Source organism: Stomoxys calcitrans, chromosome 4 (assembly GCF_963082655.1).
Source record: "Stomoxys calcitrans chromosome 4, idStoCalc2.1, whole genome shotgun sequence".
NCBI lineage: Eukaryota > Metazoa > Arthropoda > Insecta > Diptera > Muscidae > Stomoxys > Stomoxys calcitrans.
The window spans coordinates 62,530,916-62,546,767 of NC_081555.1; the positions used below are offsets into that span (position 1 = coordinate 62,530,916).

A 15,852-nucleotide genomic window follows, 5' to 3' on the forward strand; every position below is an offset into this window, starting at 1 on the left:
CAAACCTACCAGGACACTAGAGACTGTCCTAGATATCCTGCCTATACAGATTATGTATGAGGCAACTGGTTACGAGACATAAGACGATGGTGGATTGGGTAGAGGACACACAGCGCGGTTTGAGTTTTTCGTTTATATTTTTTTAAGCCGAATAAAATAATTCAATGTTTTAAACGGGGTATGATAGTCAAGTGTTCAGCCTATTAAATGGGTTCTTGCACTAATGGACCTAGGCTTTGTAGGTGCTTAGTAATGGCTCATCAAAATCAAAATTTGTGGAAATAATGTATAAAATATTCATCACAATTCGATATTTACTTTTTTGGAAATTTTGAGTTTCGAAGCGTATCACTTTTAGTAGGAAAAGACAATCTTTATTCTTTTTTATTATTTGGAAAATTTTGTATTCTTTAAAAAATGTATTCTATAGTAATTTAAAGAAGTCTGGCAAAATCCATATTATATTCAAAAAAATCTTTTGAATGTGTTCAGAAAGTCGTAATGATATAAATAAATCAAATAAACTATTTTAATAAGGGCAACCGCATAAAGTCAAACAATATAGTGAAAGTGTTGGTTAAAACCACACTTAAGGTGCCATCACACTACATGTTCTTGTCTTATGACATGTCAAATGTTGGTATTGTTGCACACATAGTGTGATACGAACGATACTATCACATGAAAATCACGTTTCAAAATAGCACTGTTATTTTTTTCGAAATAAGAGCTGTGCTCTATTTTGTTGGACAAAAACATAAAGAAATCAGCTGTTTTTGTTTTCAGTTGAATGAAAGCAACCCCAAATAAAATTGCTTTCACAACTTTATGATTTAAATAGCTTTCTCGCAAATGTAACAATTTGTAGCCATAGAACAACAGCTTGTGGTCACATATTTAGTTTATGTCATACAAAAATGATTAGTCGTATGCAAATTGGCAATTTTGATACACATAAAGAAATTGCAATGATACAAAAAGTGACATGTCATAAGACAAGAACATATAGTCTGATAACACCTTAATTAAGATATCGTTGGCAAAGTCTTTTTGGTTTATCCAATGATGAAATGTGGTAGGTTTATGTGACAGACCAATATCAATAAGTAATATTAGAGCTGAATTTGGAATGGATAGTTTTATGCGTCCTTTCAACAGCCGAATGTTATAAACAGAGTAATTAAGTTAGTTTATCTTCATGTATTGCTGCTGGTATCGGCTGTAAAATTAAACAGCGTATTGAAACGGAAATAATTAACCTTTAACCTTTTCAGCAGCTTAACCTTTAGCCATATAACTCTGACAATTTTAAGTGTTTACTTTTTTATAACAGAAAAATGTACGTAATGATTAAAGCTGCTGTATTGACACGTGAATAGAACACCTTCTGTGTGTGTGTCCCGCACTAGCAGTTAGAAGGTGATCCACCCTAGGTTCTCATTTCTTTGATGAAATGAGAACCTAGGGTTGCTTAAACAGCAGTTTTTGTTTGATAAAAATGGGAAAGCAGATATTACTGCTGTTTCAGCAAACATAGGGCTGTTGTATTAGCAAACTTTTCTTACTGCTATTTCAATAAACAAAGTCTGCTGTTTTGGGGATACAAGTCAGCTGAAAAAATTGTTATGCTACTTTTTGTGGTTGCGTGGTACTTGTTTTGATTACTTTGGGCATTTTTAGAATTATTTTAGAAATCTTGTTGGTAGATATGAGTTTAATTTGTGGAATATTACTGTAAAGAAGCTACCTGAACCATCCATTGGTATACATTTGGAAATGTGGCTGAGCTAGTTCGCATTTTTTATTATTGCTCTACTAAAGTGCATAGGACTGCCATGGCCTTTTGTATCTAAATTTAAAGAAAAAAGGTTATGGAAAGTAAACATTGAGCGTTGATTAAAAGCATCCACTGAGACACACATATGTGTTTTATTTTTTCATCTAGCATCCCCTTCATAGTTAAGTAGCAGTCATTTTCAGCAAACAACAGACTTTTCAGCAGTAAGCCTGCTACTTTGAATAGCAGAACTACTGCTACAATGGCAGCAAAGTTAACAGACAGTGTTTTCTATTTTCAGCAACTTTTTGCTATGAGTTCAACATAAATAGTTCACTACGGATGCTGCCTGAGGAGGGTCTTGAACAGTTCTGCCATGCAGAGAATGTTATATTAAGTCCAAGAGATAGAGATCCGAACCTGCTTTGAAGTAAAGCCGAAAGCTTCATGGGTGTGGCATACGACTGGGGTAGACCTAGGGGTCTGAACGCAAGCACAGAGAAGAATGAAATTTGCCTGTTTACCACGAAGGCAAAGGAGGGCCAAAATGAGGCTCCACATTTTTTGAACAGAACGATATTGATATCCGAATGTCAAATATTTGGGAGTTACCTTGGGTTGTAATTGAAAGTGGAAGTGTCACATCCAGGAGGGTTGGCCACTATGTAGGCGGTTTGAAAGCTCTAGATGGATATTGAATACGATGATAACCCACTGGCTCTACAGAAGTTTGGTGGAAGCGATGGAGAACCAAACCTACCAGGACACTAGAGACTGTCCTAGATATCCTGCCTATACAGATTATGTATGAGGCAACTGGTTACGAGACATAAGACGATGGTGGATTGGGTAGAGGACACACAGCGCGGTTTGAGTTTTTCGTTTATATTTTTTTAAGCCGAATAAAATAATTCAATGTTTTAAACGGGGTATGATAGTCAAGTGTTCAGCCTATTAAATGGGTTCTTGCACTAATGGACCTAGGCTTTGTAGGTGCTTAGTAATGGCTCATCAAAATCAAAATTTGTGGAAATAATGTATAAAATATTCATCACAATTCGATATTTACTTTTTTGGAAATTTTGAGTTTCGAAGCGTATCACTTTTAGTAGGAAAAGACAATCTTTATTCTTTTTTATTATTTGGAAAATTTTGTATTCTTTAAAAAATGTATTCTATAGTAATTTAAAGAAGTCTGGCAAAATCCATATTATATTCAAAAAAATCTTTTGAATGTGTTCAGAAAGTCGTAATGATATAAATAAATCAAATAAACTATTTTAATAAGGGCAACCGCATAAAGTCAAACAATATAGTGAAAGTGTTGGTTAAAACCACACTTAAGGTGCCATCACACTACATGTTCTTGTCTTATGACATGTCAAATGTTGGTATTGTTGCACACATAGTGTGATACGAACGATACTATCACATGAAAATCACGTTTCAAAATAGCACTGTTATTTTTTTCGAAATAAGAGCTGTGCTCTATTTTGTTGGACAAAAACATAAAGAAATCAGCTGTTTTTGTTTTCAGTTGAATGAAAGCAACCCCAAATAAAATTGCTTTCACAACTTTATGATTTAAATAGCTTTCTCGCAAATGTAACAATTTGTAGCCATAGAACAACAGCTTGTGGTCACATATTTAGTTTATGTCATACAAAAATGATTAGTCGTATGCAAATTGGCAATTTTGATACACATAAAGAAATTGCAATGATACAAAAAGTGACATGTCATAAGACAAGAACATATAGTCTGATAACACCTTAATTAAGATATCGTTGGCAAAGTCTTTTTGGTTTATCCAATGATGAAATGTGGTAGGTTTATGTGACAGACCAATATCAATAAGTAATATTAGAGCTGAATTTGGAATGGATAGTTTTATGCGTCCTTTCAACAGCCGAATGTTATAAACAGAGTAATTAAGTTAGTTTATCTTCATGTATTGCTGCTGGTATCGGCTGTAAAATTAAACAGCGTATTGAAACGGAAATAATTAACCTTTAACCTTTTCAGCAGCTTAACCTTTAGCCATATAACTCTGACAATTTTAAGTGTTTACTTTTTTATAACAGAAAAATGTACGTAATGATTAAAGCTGCTGTATTGACACGTGAAAAACGCATATTTGTATAATAAGTGGTCGTTTATTGTTTTTAAAGTCGTCAAAAACTCGCTAGAAATTTCAAGGGTATTTTGAATTAGTATGATGTTTGAGGCCAACATCTTTGACTTATATGTAAACACGATTATTTTCAACTGTCATACAGTTTTTATGTTCGCCGAAAAAAGCCGGAAATGTCAAACCATAATTGTGGTAAATGCCCTCCATACAATTATGGAACAATATATTTTTTAAACGTTTTGTCTTTAAAAGTAAATTTTTTATTGTTTTCCATTCCATCCAGTACCTCAAAAAAATGGGTACTGGATGGAATGGAAGAGGTTTCGGAACGAATACCTGACCAAACGGCACAGTCGTGGATTGACGGAAATCTGTTATTACTATCTGGAAGTTTATGCCACACTGTAGGACGACGAGTGGGCCTGGGGGTCTATAGTGAGGACACAGGGACTGATATTAGTTTCCGATTGCCTGACTAATACGATCCTGCAGGTTGAGATCCGGGCGATCACGGTATGCGTATAGTTGTAGGGTGCTAACGCCAGGACGCCGAGTGTGACGTTCGTTGTGTTGGCAACGAACATGTGTAGGGCATGTGGGGAGGCTGATAAGATGGAACAGATCCTAGGTTTATGTCCGGCTTCCACAGCTAAGCGACTCTGGCACTTAGATGCGGATAGGTTACCATACTTGAACCAGTTTAGAATAAATGGAAACAAGTGAAATTGTGTTCGGCTGGGCCGAATCTTATATTCCCTCCACCATGGATCGCATTTGTCAAATTCTTCGGTTTCTCTTTATCTCTCTAAAAATAGAAAATTGGGAGGTCATAAAAAGAAATCCGCATGTATATGCTTTGATAGGAATTGGGCCCACAGGAGGGTCAACAAGTATTGTTTATTCGGGAGAAAGATTTATATTAGCTAACCCATTCAAACTGTACTTAGCACATCTGTTGATGGTGAAAGAAAAGTCATCGTGCGAATTTACAGCCGAAACGGATAAGAATTGCGCTCTATAAATGTTCAAGAACTGTTATGTAAGGATCGGCCGGTTTGGTCCATTAACATTAAAAAAAATTTCAGGCACCTGGCTTTACGCCTTCGAAAATAGGATTGCTTTCGACGGTCGAACGGACGGACCTAGCTATATCAACTTAAAAAGTCTGACGGTCAGGAATATATAATTTATAGGGTCTTTAACGAATATTTCGAGGTGTTACAAACGGAATGACGATATCCTATCGTGGAGGTTATAAAAATAAATGGATTATATGACTCGTATTAACACATACATATCAAACCTTACCATTAATAATGTATGAGCCAATATTGATGACACTGTTTCGAAACCATCCAGCAAAAAGGTCATCGAATGCGCACATACTTCCATGTTTGTAAGATTTTTCTTTTGCTGCAGTTGCAGCATGTAATTGAGAAAATCGCATCTTACTTTTGTTTCTGTACCTGCTTTTCTTATATTTATTGCAGTTTCCATTAGCCCGACAAAGTAAGTCTCGTATTCCTTAGTAATAAAACGCATTTTCTTTAACTTATGGATAACTGGCAATAAGCCAACAATGATACTGTACACAGGTGAGTACTGGAACATTTTCTCTCTCAAAACCAATAGAGGTGAATTTGAGTCCCTAAAGCTATCACTTTGTATGCCCATGATGCAATCGGCTATAATGTCAGCCATAAAGCGGGAAGTTAGCTAAAAAGACATAATGTTTAAATGCCGTTAATAAATTTCCCGTAAATCTTCTTTCTTACATCCTTCGCATTTGTGCCCTCCAGGCTGGGATTTTTAATTTGACCCTCAATAAATACATTCATGCGTTTGCATATTTCCAGCGTAATCGGAAACATGGCCTTGATCTGAAGATAATCATCAATCAAATTAAGTCGGAATTATTAATAAAATTGAAAACTTACTCGGTTTAATGTTAAACCGGGAACAATTTCAGATCTTCTTTGCTTCCACTTCTCTCCTGATGACGAAAAGGGATTATTTCCAAAAAGAAAGTCGACTTTTTCATCCACCTGCATGAGATATAAACATTCCAATTTCAATCTCTGCAATTTTTAGTTATTTTATACTTTAAACTATTGATAGGATGACTTACCATTGTTGATGCTTCATTGTCAGAAAAATGTTTAAAGTCCTTTACATAAATTTGTTTTGCCATCTGTGGATTAAGTATCATTAACTGCGGTGTACGATTTTTAAAAATTCCAACAAAATAATCAGTATGCTTGTAAACACTGGAAGAAACGCAATGTAAAGACAATTAAGTAAAGTAAGTACAATATATTAAACCCTCCACCATAGAAAGAGGGTATACTAAATTCTCTATTCCGTTTGTAAGACCTCGAAATATTGACCTTAGATCGTCTTGACAATTTAAGTCGATCTAGTCATGTCCGTCCGCCTGTCTGTGGAAGCACTCTAACTTGCAAAGGAGTAGAGCTAGACGCTTGAAATTATGAACAAATACTTTCTGCTAGGAAGGAAGATATCTTTGGTCTAACAGTCGGAAAGTTTAGCCTCCACGAGTTAACGTCCAGTAATGGGTTGAGGCTGATAGATTTCGCCGCTGCAAAAAACATGGTAGTAGAACCAGATTTCAACATAACACACAAAGCCACATGGCTGCCACACGATAAAAACACGAGGAACCAAATTGATCACGTTGTGATAGATGGAGGGCATTCATCCAGCGGGTTAGATGTAGGATTGATCCGTGGATCAAATATAGATTCGGATCATTACCTTGTTGCAGCAAAGGTTCGCACCCGTTTGAACATGGCGAGGAAAGTGCGATCTGACACTGCACGGAAGCTCGACATTGAAAAGCTGCAAACACAACAGATGGCTGAGGCATACTCCACTCGACTGATCCAACTGCTTGATGAATGCACTCCTTGTTCCGATGATATAATGTCGCAGTGGCAAATCATTGTCCACTCCACGGAAAATGGTGCGAAATCCGTACTTGGGTACCGGAAGCCCAACCCCTGGTATGACCAAGAATGTCGAGATGCTACTGAAGCCAAGAATGCGGCATATAGAGCAACCCAGCAATCATTAGCAACGCGCCAGATGAAGGAGAGGTATCGGGAGAAAAGGAGAGAGGAGAAACATATATTCCGCAGAAAGAAAAAGGAAATGGAAAGACGTGAGGGTGAGCGAATTGAGATGTACAGGAGTCAGAATGAAGTCCGGAAATTCTACCAAAGAATAAACATCAAACCGATGGCTTTGGTGCAGGCACATCCTCCTGCAGAGACAAAGAAGGAAATCTGGTAACTGATACAGATAACATGCTGAAGATATGGAAAGAATATTTTACACAACTGCTACTGTGCGACGTTGGCGGCGAAAAGGATATCGCAGAACCAATCAATGATGATGGTATAGAATGTTTAATGTTAATGCAGCAGTCGATGGGTAACCCGCTGAACTATTTAAGACCGGAGGCAACACGCTGATAAGGCGTATGCATCAGCTTATCTGCGCAATCTGGCTAGAAGAGCGCATACCCGATGATTGGAACCTCAGCATCCTATGTCCCGTACACAAGAAAGAAGACAAGATGGAATGTGCCAACTACAGAGTAATAAGTCTCCTCCCCATCGCATACAAGATACTCTCGAACGTTAAAACCAAAAGTCAATGCGACAATTGGGCCCTATCAATGCGCCTTTAGACCTGGTAAATTCACCCTCGACCTGATATTCACACCCCGCGACAAATCCTGGAAAAGACAAGAGATGGACAAATCAACACATACCATCTCTTTGATCACTACAAAGCCGCTTTCGATACCCCTTTACGTTCAAAGGTATTTCAAGCCATGTCTGAGTTTGGTATCCCCGCAAAATTAATAAGACTTTACAGGATGACACTTGCTTATACGCGTTCCTCAGTAAGAATAGGAAAGAATATCTTGGAATTATACCAAACGAGATTTCAGACATGTGATCTCTTTATATGTACCGCCGTAATCGAAACAAATGACACCAGTTTTGAGATAAAGCGAAGAATAATACTGGCAAACATAGGCTACTTTCGATTAAGTAAGCAGTTTAGAAACAAGGCCACCTCTCGACAGACGAAGATTACACTATACAACACACTAATTCTACCCGTGTTGTTATATGGTTCTTAAGCATGGGTACTAGTGAAATCAGATGAAGTAGTGCTTGGAGTATTTGCGAGAAAGATTCTTCGTAAAATATATGGATCAGTTTGCGTTAATGGAGAATATAGGCGACGTATGTACCACGAGCTGTTTGAACTGTATGACGACGATAGCATAGTTACACGTATCAAAATACAACGGCTGCGTTGGCTAGGTCATGCTGCCAGAATGGATGAAGAAGCTCCAGCAGAGAAGTCTTTTGAAGGCAACCACGGTGGTGCACGCAAACCGGGAAGACCAAAAGCCCGATGGAAAGATCAAGTGGTGGGAGACACCTCGAAACTTGGTGTTAGAGATTTTAGAATGACCGCAGAAGATCGAGGCGTTTGGAACGCTATTCTACATTCGGCTAGTGGAACAAATGTTCTGTCATAGCCAATTAAGGTAAAGGAAGTAAGTGATCGGTTGGGATTGTAATTGGATCATATAAAACGATCTCCAGATTTTACTTCTTAAACCTCTAGGGGCGCAATTATTTTGCTGAATGACTTCTCCGATGACCTCCAACTTACGTGGTAAGTAAGGTTCAAATCGGCCCAAAATCTGATATAGCTCCCATATAAACCTCCTCCCGATGTAACTTCCATATCTGAATTCTTATCGGATTTGGCTGAAATTTTGTACTGTGACGTCTTCTATGACATTTAATGAATGTATCAAGAATGGTTTGAATTTGTCTCAAACCTGATATAGCTCCCATATAAACCGATCTCCCGATTTAACTTCTTGAGCCTCTAATGGATGTTATTCTTATCCGATGTTGCTGATATTTGACACACCGTATAAATGATATCTAAGGAACGTGCCATATATGTCCTGAATCGATCCATAACCTGATATAGCTTCCATATAAACCGATCTCCCCGAGTTAGGTTAGGTTTTGGTGTCAGTCTGCAATCAGACTAACTTTTAGTGCATTGTGATACCACACGAAAAAGAGAAGTTTCTACCGACCAACCAGGTCGCTTTAAAAAGCTTAAAGACTTGTGAATATTCATATTTGCTCATTCAGACAAGCCCTCAAAGAATATGAACCTAAAATGGAAACTCTTCTTGCCATTACAGGTCAGACATGCCTCTTTTTCGACGTCCTCACAGCTTTCAATCGTTCCTTGCAACATGTATAGCCTGTTTGTGGATGTCGAGCAATAATCTAGACGAACAAATAACAATCGCTCGAAATCAAAATCAAAATTTTCGCCTGCACATACGTAAGTCATGGTTTTCATTTTCATATGCTTGCGATATTTGGATTGCCACGGGAGTGTTTTTCGATTTCTCCTAACCTACTACCAATTTGCCATCGTAGCGCAGAGGTTAGCATGTCCGCCCATGACGTGGTCCTGGGTTCTGGCGAAACCATCAGAAAAAAATGTTCAGCGGTGGTTTTCCCCTCCTAATGCTGGCAACATTTGTAAGGGGCTATGCCATGTAAAACCTCTCTCCAAACAGGTGTTGCACTACGGCACGCCGTTCGGACTCTGCTATAAAAAGGAAGTCCCTTGTTATTGCGCTTATACTACGATTGTGCAACTATGCTGAGATTTTTTTTTTTTTAAAACATACACAAGTTCAAAACATTCAAAACATAAAATACAATAGGGCGCTCGGTAGTTGAGTTGGTAGCGAGCTTGGAGTACCAGTGCGGGGGTCGTAGGTTCGATTCCCGTCAGAAGCCTTGATCTGTCGCTACTACCATAATGGTATCACAATGGACCTAAAATTGTCTAAGTGAGTCTGTAAAGGACTGCCACTCTTACCTAACCTAACCTAATAAAATACAAATGAAATCATCCATTGGCGTTTACTTTTTTGGCGGTTGAGGAGGAGCCCAACATTCTTCAACTACCTCGAGGCATCCCGGCACGGGAAAACTATTTATAGGCTCCACGCAGGCTAGACCTTTGACCTTCAAATTGTGTTCATCTTAGTCACGAGAAGTTTTGCTGCGAGCTACGGTGCACGTCCACAGTTTGCGGATTGTGGAGTGCTCCATACGGAGTACCTGCAACGGCAGTCACGGACAATCAGCGGTATCGAGCGGAGAGTCTTAGTGAAAGGCCGGACAGAACTGACTCTTGCACAAATACTGAGTGCCTATGATGATCGATATGACAAGGCAGGTTATTGGCGCCTTAAAATAACAAATGGCCATCTTTGTCCCGCAGCGATCCCGGAACGTGCTTGCTCATCTATGGAGCTTGATGAGGATCGCCACTTCCACATATAGACATGTGGCAACAACAACAACATCCTCGATGCACAAAGGAACAATTTTAATTTTGGAGCTCCTATATACTCAGGATTCACTAAATAAGGCTACGTAAAGCGATCAGCCGACATGCATTTTTGAATTTTTGACAGTACTTGCCATTGAGGATGTCAACTTGTTCTCTTTTTAAATACATTCTTTGTTTACGTTTTCTCCTAATTGTGTTATTTTTAATCGGCAAATTTTGACATACTTAATGTTAATGAAGCCTTTCCACTTTCTGATTTCGGAAAGTGGCTTAACCTTCTATTATACAGACATGCTTGAAACTCTTATTTGTGTCCAAATTTGCTGAAGTACGCTTAAGAGAGATGTCCGTAAATTGGCCCATTATCTTCATCATTGAATCCGTTGTGGGCACCTAAGATTCTTTAACGCTTAAAATTGTATAATATTACAATTTCACTTGTTTTTTGCTAAAAAAAAAAGTCTAGCTCGAAAGCAAACTCTGAAGTGACTGGTTTTAACATTGTTGACAACTATTACTATATATATCAACCTATTTTAGTATGGTATTGCTTACGCTTTTGTTCGGTTTGTCGTTCGATAAATACCTCGCTTATAATGAGATACACAGTAACCTTTCTGACGGACAAGATGAGTGAGAGTTCTGTTCTAGCCAAAGACAGCACAGCGGTAGACCTCTATAGGTTTAAATTGGGCAACATAAACTTCGAGCGTTCAAGGCTTCTAACTCGTGACCATATGTCATTAGTTGCCCACTGGGAGGCACACGCACAGATAGTGTGTGGACAGGATTCACTAATAGAAGGTTAGGTCACATGCAAAAACACAAAGTGGATAGGCCCCATAAACATCATTAAGGATGTCAAATCTGACGATTGAAAATGTCATCATATAGGAGAAAACGTAAACAAAGAATGAATGTAAAAAGAGAACAAGTTGACATCCTCAATGCCAAGTACTGCCAAATATTAAAAAAAAAGTATATCGGCTGATCGCTTGGCTTAACCTTATTCAGTGAATCCTGGTGTGTGGATTTAAAAGAAAACTTGATGGTTAAAATTTTCTTCATTTCTCTACAAACTGGTTCTAGTGTACAACAAGTAGCACAGAATTCCCATCTTAGATTTCTTTTTCGGGGTTACATTTAAGTAGTTAGAGCGCACAGGAAACCAATTACTGGCGCAGGTGTATCTCCATAGTGGCATGGGGCGGATTAATGTCCACACCCTCTTCTTAACCTAACCTAAAAGAGTGCTAAGTTCGGCGGAGTCTAATCTTATATACCCTCCACCATGGATCGCATTTATCAAGTTCTTTGCCCGTTTACTCTTTATAGGCAAACAAAGGATAATGGATAGGAATGGCTTTGCTATTAGAGCTATACCAAGTTATGAATCGATAAAGCTAGCCGCTTGAAATTTTGCACAAATACTTCTTATTAGTGTAGGTCGGTTGGAATTGTAAATGGGCCAAATCGGTCCATGTTTTGATATAGCTGCCATATAAACCGATCTTGGGTCTTGACTTCTTGAGCCTCTAGAGAGCGCAATTTCGTCCGATTTGACTGAAATTTTGCACGTAGTGTTTTTGTATCACTTCCAACAACTGTGCTAAGTATGGTTTAAATCGGTCCATAACCTGATATACCAACTATATAAACCGATCTTGAATCTGGACTTCTTTACCCACTAAAGGGCGCAATTCCTATCCGATTTGGCTGAAATTTAGCATGAGGTGTTTTGTTATGACTTTCAACAACTTGACTTTTTGAGCCTCAAGAGGGCCTAATTATTATCCGATTTGGCTAAAATTTTGTACAACGGCTTCTTCCATGACCTCCAACATACGTCTCAAATATGGTCTTAATCGGTCTTTAGCCTATAAACCGATCTCCCTATTTCACTTATTGAGCCCCTAAAAGGCCCAATTCTTCTTTGATTTGTCTGAAATTTCATATATATACTTCTACTGTGGTCTCCAAAATTCAGTTAGCAAAGCAATTCTTTTCTTTTATCTTTTGTTTGTGTAAAAAGAGATACCGGGAAAGAACTCGACAAATGCAATCCATGGTGGAGGGTATATAAGATTCGGCCCTGCCGAACATGTACAGGGCTTAATCGACTTAAAATGTCAAGACGATAAAGAATACTTTGTTGGGTCTCAGATCAATATTTCGATGTTTTACAAACGGAATGACGAAGTTAGTATACCCCTCACCCTATGATGGAGGGTGTAAAAATAAATATAATAAATATAAATAGTAACAAGAAGCAATTTCCAACAATGTACTTAGGTAGTAACATAGTATTAGTGATGTTATATTTCATATCATTTATGTTTGATGGTTATTAAATATATTTCTGGTTCCTTTAATATACTGAAAACAACAAATGGAACATATTAAGTTTCAAAGAATAATTCTCCCCAAACATCCTGCCCCCGATGAAAGGCAACTTTCAATAGCCGTTACGATTCTAGCGAGGAGCCATTTTTGTGGAGGAATATTATCATCATAACAATAACAAGTCTTCCTTCTTCGATGTTGTCAATCATCTTGTGCCACTTACATTTTTGTTGCAATGTTAAAACGTAATCTCGCACCCATTGCTGCTTTAGATCTACACAAGACACGAGAAAGTGCCGTTGAGCATATATACGATCGGCTGGGAGATTATGACTTGCTGCAATAATTGACGTTTAAATTTGAAACAATACCAGGCATGAACCAACTTAGGGGAGTGGTATTGAAATCAATTAAGGATTTTGTAAGTAGCAAGGAATTCCTAACTTAAAATTTTCTTTTTAGAGGTTACTTTATAGTTTTTAGAGCGCACAACAAGCCGATTACTGGCTTAGGTGTATGTCCATAGTGGCACCCTCATTTCAACCTAACCTATCCTTAAATTTGAAGCAATGTACAAAACATCGAATGACTTTTCGTTCGAGTTCCCTTGCCATCCATACTTTGACTGGCATAAAAAATTAGGCATTTCGATTGAAGTTCTAAAGGAAGACATGAGAAGAATGGTACTGCAAATGGAGTCTTGAATACAATAAATCATAAGTCCGCAATCTTCGTATACTAAAACAAACGTACGATGAAGAGTTATTTTTGAGTCAATTTAGAACAATTTTCAAATTAGACCGGAAGAATATACGATAAGGTTCGAATTTGTGATTAATTTTGTCCCAAGTTTTACTAAGCAGTAGTGCAGCCACAAGCTCCAGACGAGGAAGAGATTGCTGTTTGGCAGGAGCCATCTTCAATTTAACAATAAATAGGTTTACCGAGACTTTGTGTTTATTGGGAACGCGAATATATAAGCAGCATCCATATGCTAATTGCGATGCATCTGAAAATCAATGTATGTCAAATGAAACATTAGCAGTCAATTGCAAATAACGTTGAACTTTTATTTGATTTATATGCGGTAAACTTTTTTGCATTTGAAACCAGCGATTTATCAATTCTTCATTTGCAGCAAAGTCCCTGTCAATCTGTCTCTTCCACATTTTTTTGAGGCAATATTTTGCATGTTACTATGATCGGACCCAATAATCCAAAAACATGAAAAATTCTATCATTCTTTTGGTTGGATTATTAATAAGGAGCAAACCATATTTGAAACAAAACATACCAGCTCCCGGCTTCCACGACAATCCAAAAGCTCTTGCGACGTGGTCATTAGAAGTCTTAAAGTTATCTCGTTGTCGCTGTGAGCTAGTTCAGGACAATTTGAGTTCCGTTTTGACGTTTTCAAGAATTTTAAATGGTTTCAACTTTCCTTTTGATTAACTAAACACATGGTCTGCCACCGATAGGATATCATCTACATAGATATCAATTGGAAGCTTATTCTTGTATGCATCAGGAATAAAATGCAAACTTCTAACGGCGAGAAAAGGTGCAGCAGACGTATCGTACGTTACTGAGTTAAGCTGGTAGAGACTATTTCAAAATTCCGATTATATTTAGCAACCACAAACTGACGATATACATATTGCAGCGATACATTTTTAGAGTATATTTGTGCATAAAACAAGAGGTGTAAGAATGAGAGATGAGGTAGGGCCACCCATCAACGTTTCTTTAAGGGGTATGTTGGATAATGTCCGTGATGAGCCATTAAAAACAATCCTAAGCTTTTGCCCCTGTTCCTTAGTGGAATGTTCATGGGCAATATTTGTATTTGTAAGCTTTGTAGATGAACTTTGAGAACGAAAAACTGGATGATGTGGTAGCACATTATGTGGTTGCCTTAACGTTGACTCATTAATAGGAGACATATGCCCAAGATTTATATATTCATTCGTAAAGTCAACATTTAGACTTTTCATTTGGTTGTATTTTGAAAATACTTTTCTAGTAATTGAAATCTATGTTGGGCTGTGACGAGCGATAAACCAATCTTGGCTGCATTTTGTTCAAATGGTAAACGTGTTTTTTACTCTTCCATTTACATAATTTTTATTATTTTTAACGAAGTACTGTTCACATAAATGTTCTTCTTCCGACATTGCATCATCATTTGGCCTTGGTGAATTTACCTTACCACTAACAACCCAACCTGCCAACTTTTTTATAAGATATGGCAGACAACAAATGCGACCTGTACCTTGATTACAAAAACATCGAAGGAATAGGAAAAACAATTTTGAAATCGAGAGGCGCAGATTGGGATTTTGTTTTAGATACATGGTTTCTTAGGAGAAACCTGTTAGAATTGTATGTAGTTTACGTTTTTGATATACGATGTTTTGCTTTTTTTTTCATCCATAAAAATCAACCCGGCCTAATATACAGTCTCTATAAAAATCAAAGGTTTGTTATCGTATCTCTCTTTAATACGGTGAAAATCGCGCTTATAATTTTCTTCCACTACTTCGAAAGGGTCAACAACAGAAAGTGCCTGTCCTGACAAACAATAAAGTATATAATTAAACTTGTCGATGAACGGAATGTTCCCATCGCTATGCACGAGCGTATTAAATGTGTTAATGAAAGACAATATTCCGAATACTTGCCATCGAATGGTGGGAGCTTAAACTTAGGCAGCCTTTTGTGATAAAAACTGGTTTGCGAAGTTGTGTTCAAAAAGCTTAGGTCAATTTCGCTCGAACGACGAGTGGTTTTAAGCCTCTCTAATTGTGGTGGAAACTGGTTTACGAAGTTGTGTTCAAAAAGCTTAGGTAAATTTCGCTTGAACAACGAGTTAGTTTTAGCCTCTTTAATATTGCTGATTTCGCACCGACAAATAATTCTTCAATGTCGCCTCTACCGGTATCGGCTGGATTCAATTCTTCAATTTGTGTCTGAAAGTAACTACATAATTTATTTAAAATATCATTCCAGAATTTTTAGACAACATTCTTAAATTGCTGTTTACACTTTATTGCCATCTTTGTATATATTTGCTCTTAATTCGTCACATTTCAACAGATGAAAACAAATGTTTCTCAAACTGTAAGTCTATGGTTTAAAACACTGAAGATTA

At 37.6% G+C, this 15,852-nt stretch overlaps 1 protein-coding gene across 3 annotated transcripts in view; it reads right to left on the reverse strand.

The window, feature by feature from the left end:
• Positions 1-15,852, reverse strand: part of LOC106089986 (probable cytochrome P450 28d1) — a 34,051-nt gene that overhangs the window by 3,638 nt on the left and 14,561 nt on the right. For all 3 annotated transcript variants that reach the window (XM_013256009.2, XM_013256008.2, XM_013256006.2), the window contains exons 2-5: positions 6,040-6,178; positions 5,849-5,956; positions 5,687-5,791; positions 5,220-5,627 (exon numbers count right to left, since the gene is read on the reverse strand). In XM_013256009.2, the coding sequence (XP_013111463.2) occupies positions 5,220-5,627; positions 5,687-5,791; positions 5,849-5,956; positions 6,040-6,178 (760 nt within the window). The remainder of the gene's footprint in view (positions 1-5,219; positions 5,628-5,686; positions 5,792-5,848; positions 5,957-6,039; positions 6,179-15,852) is intronic.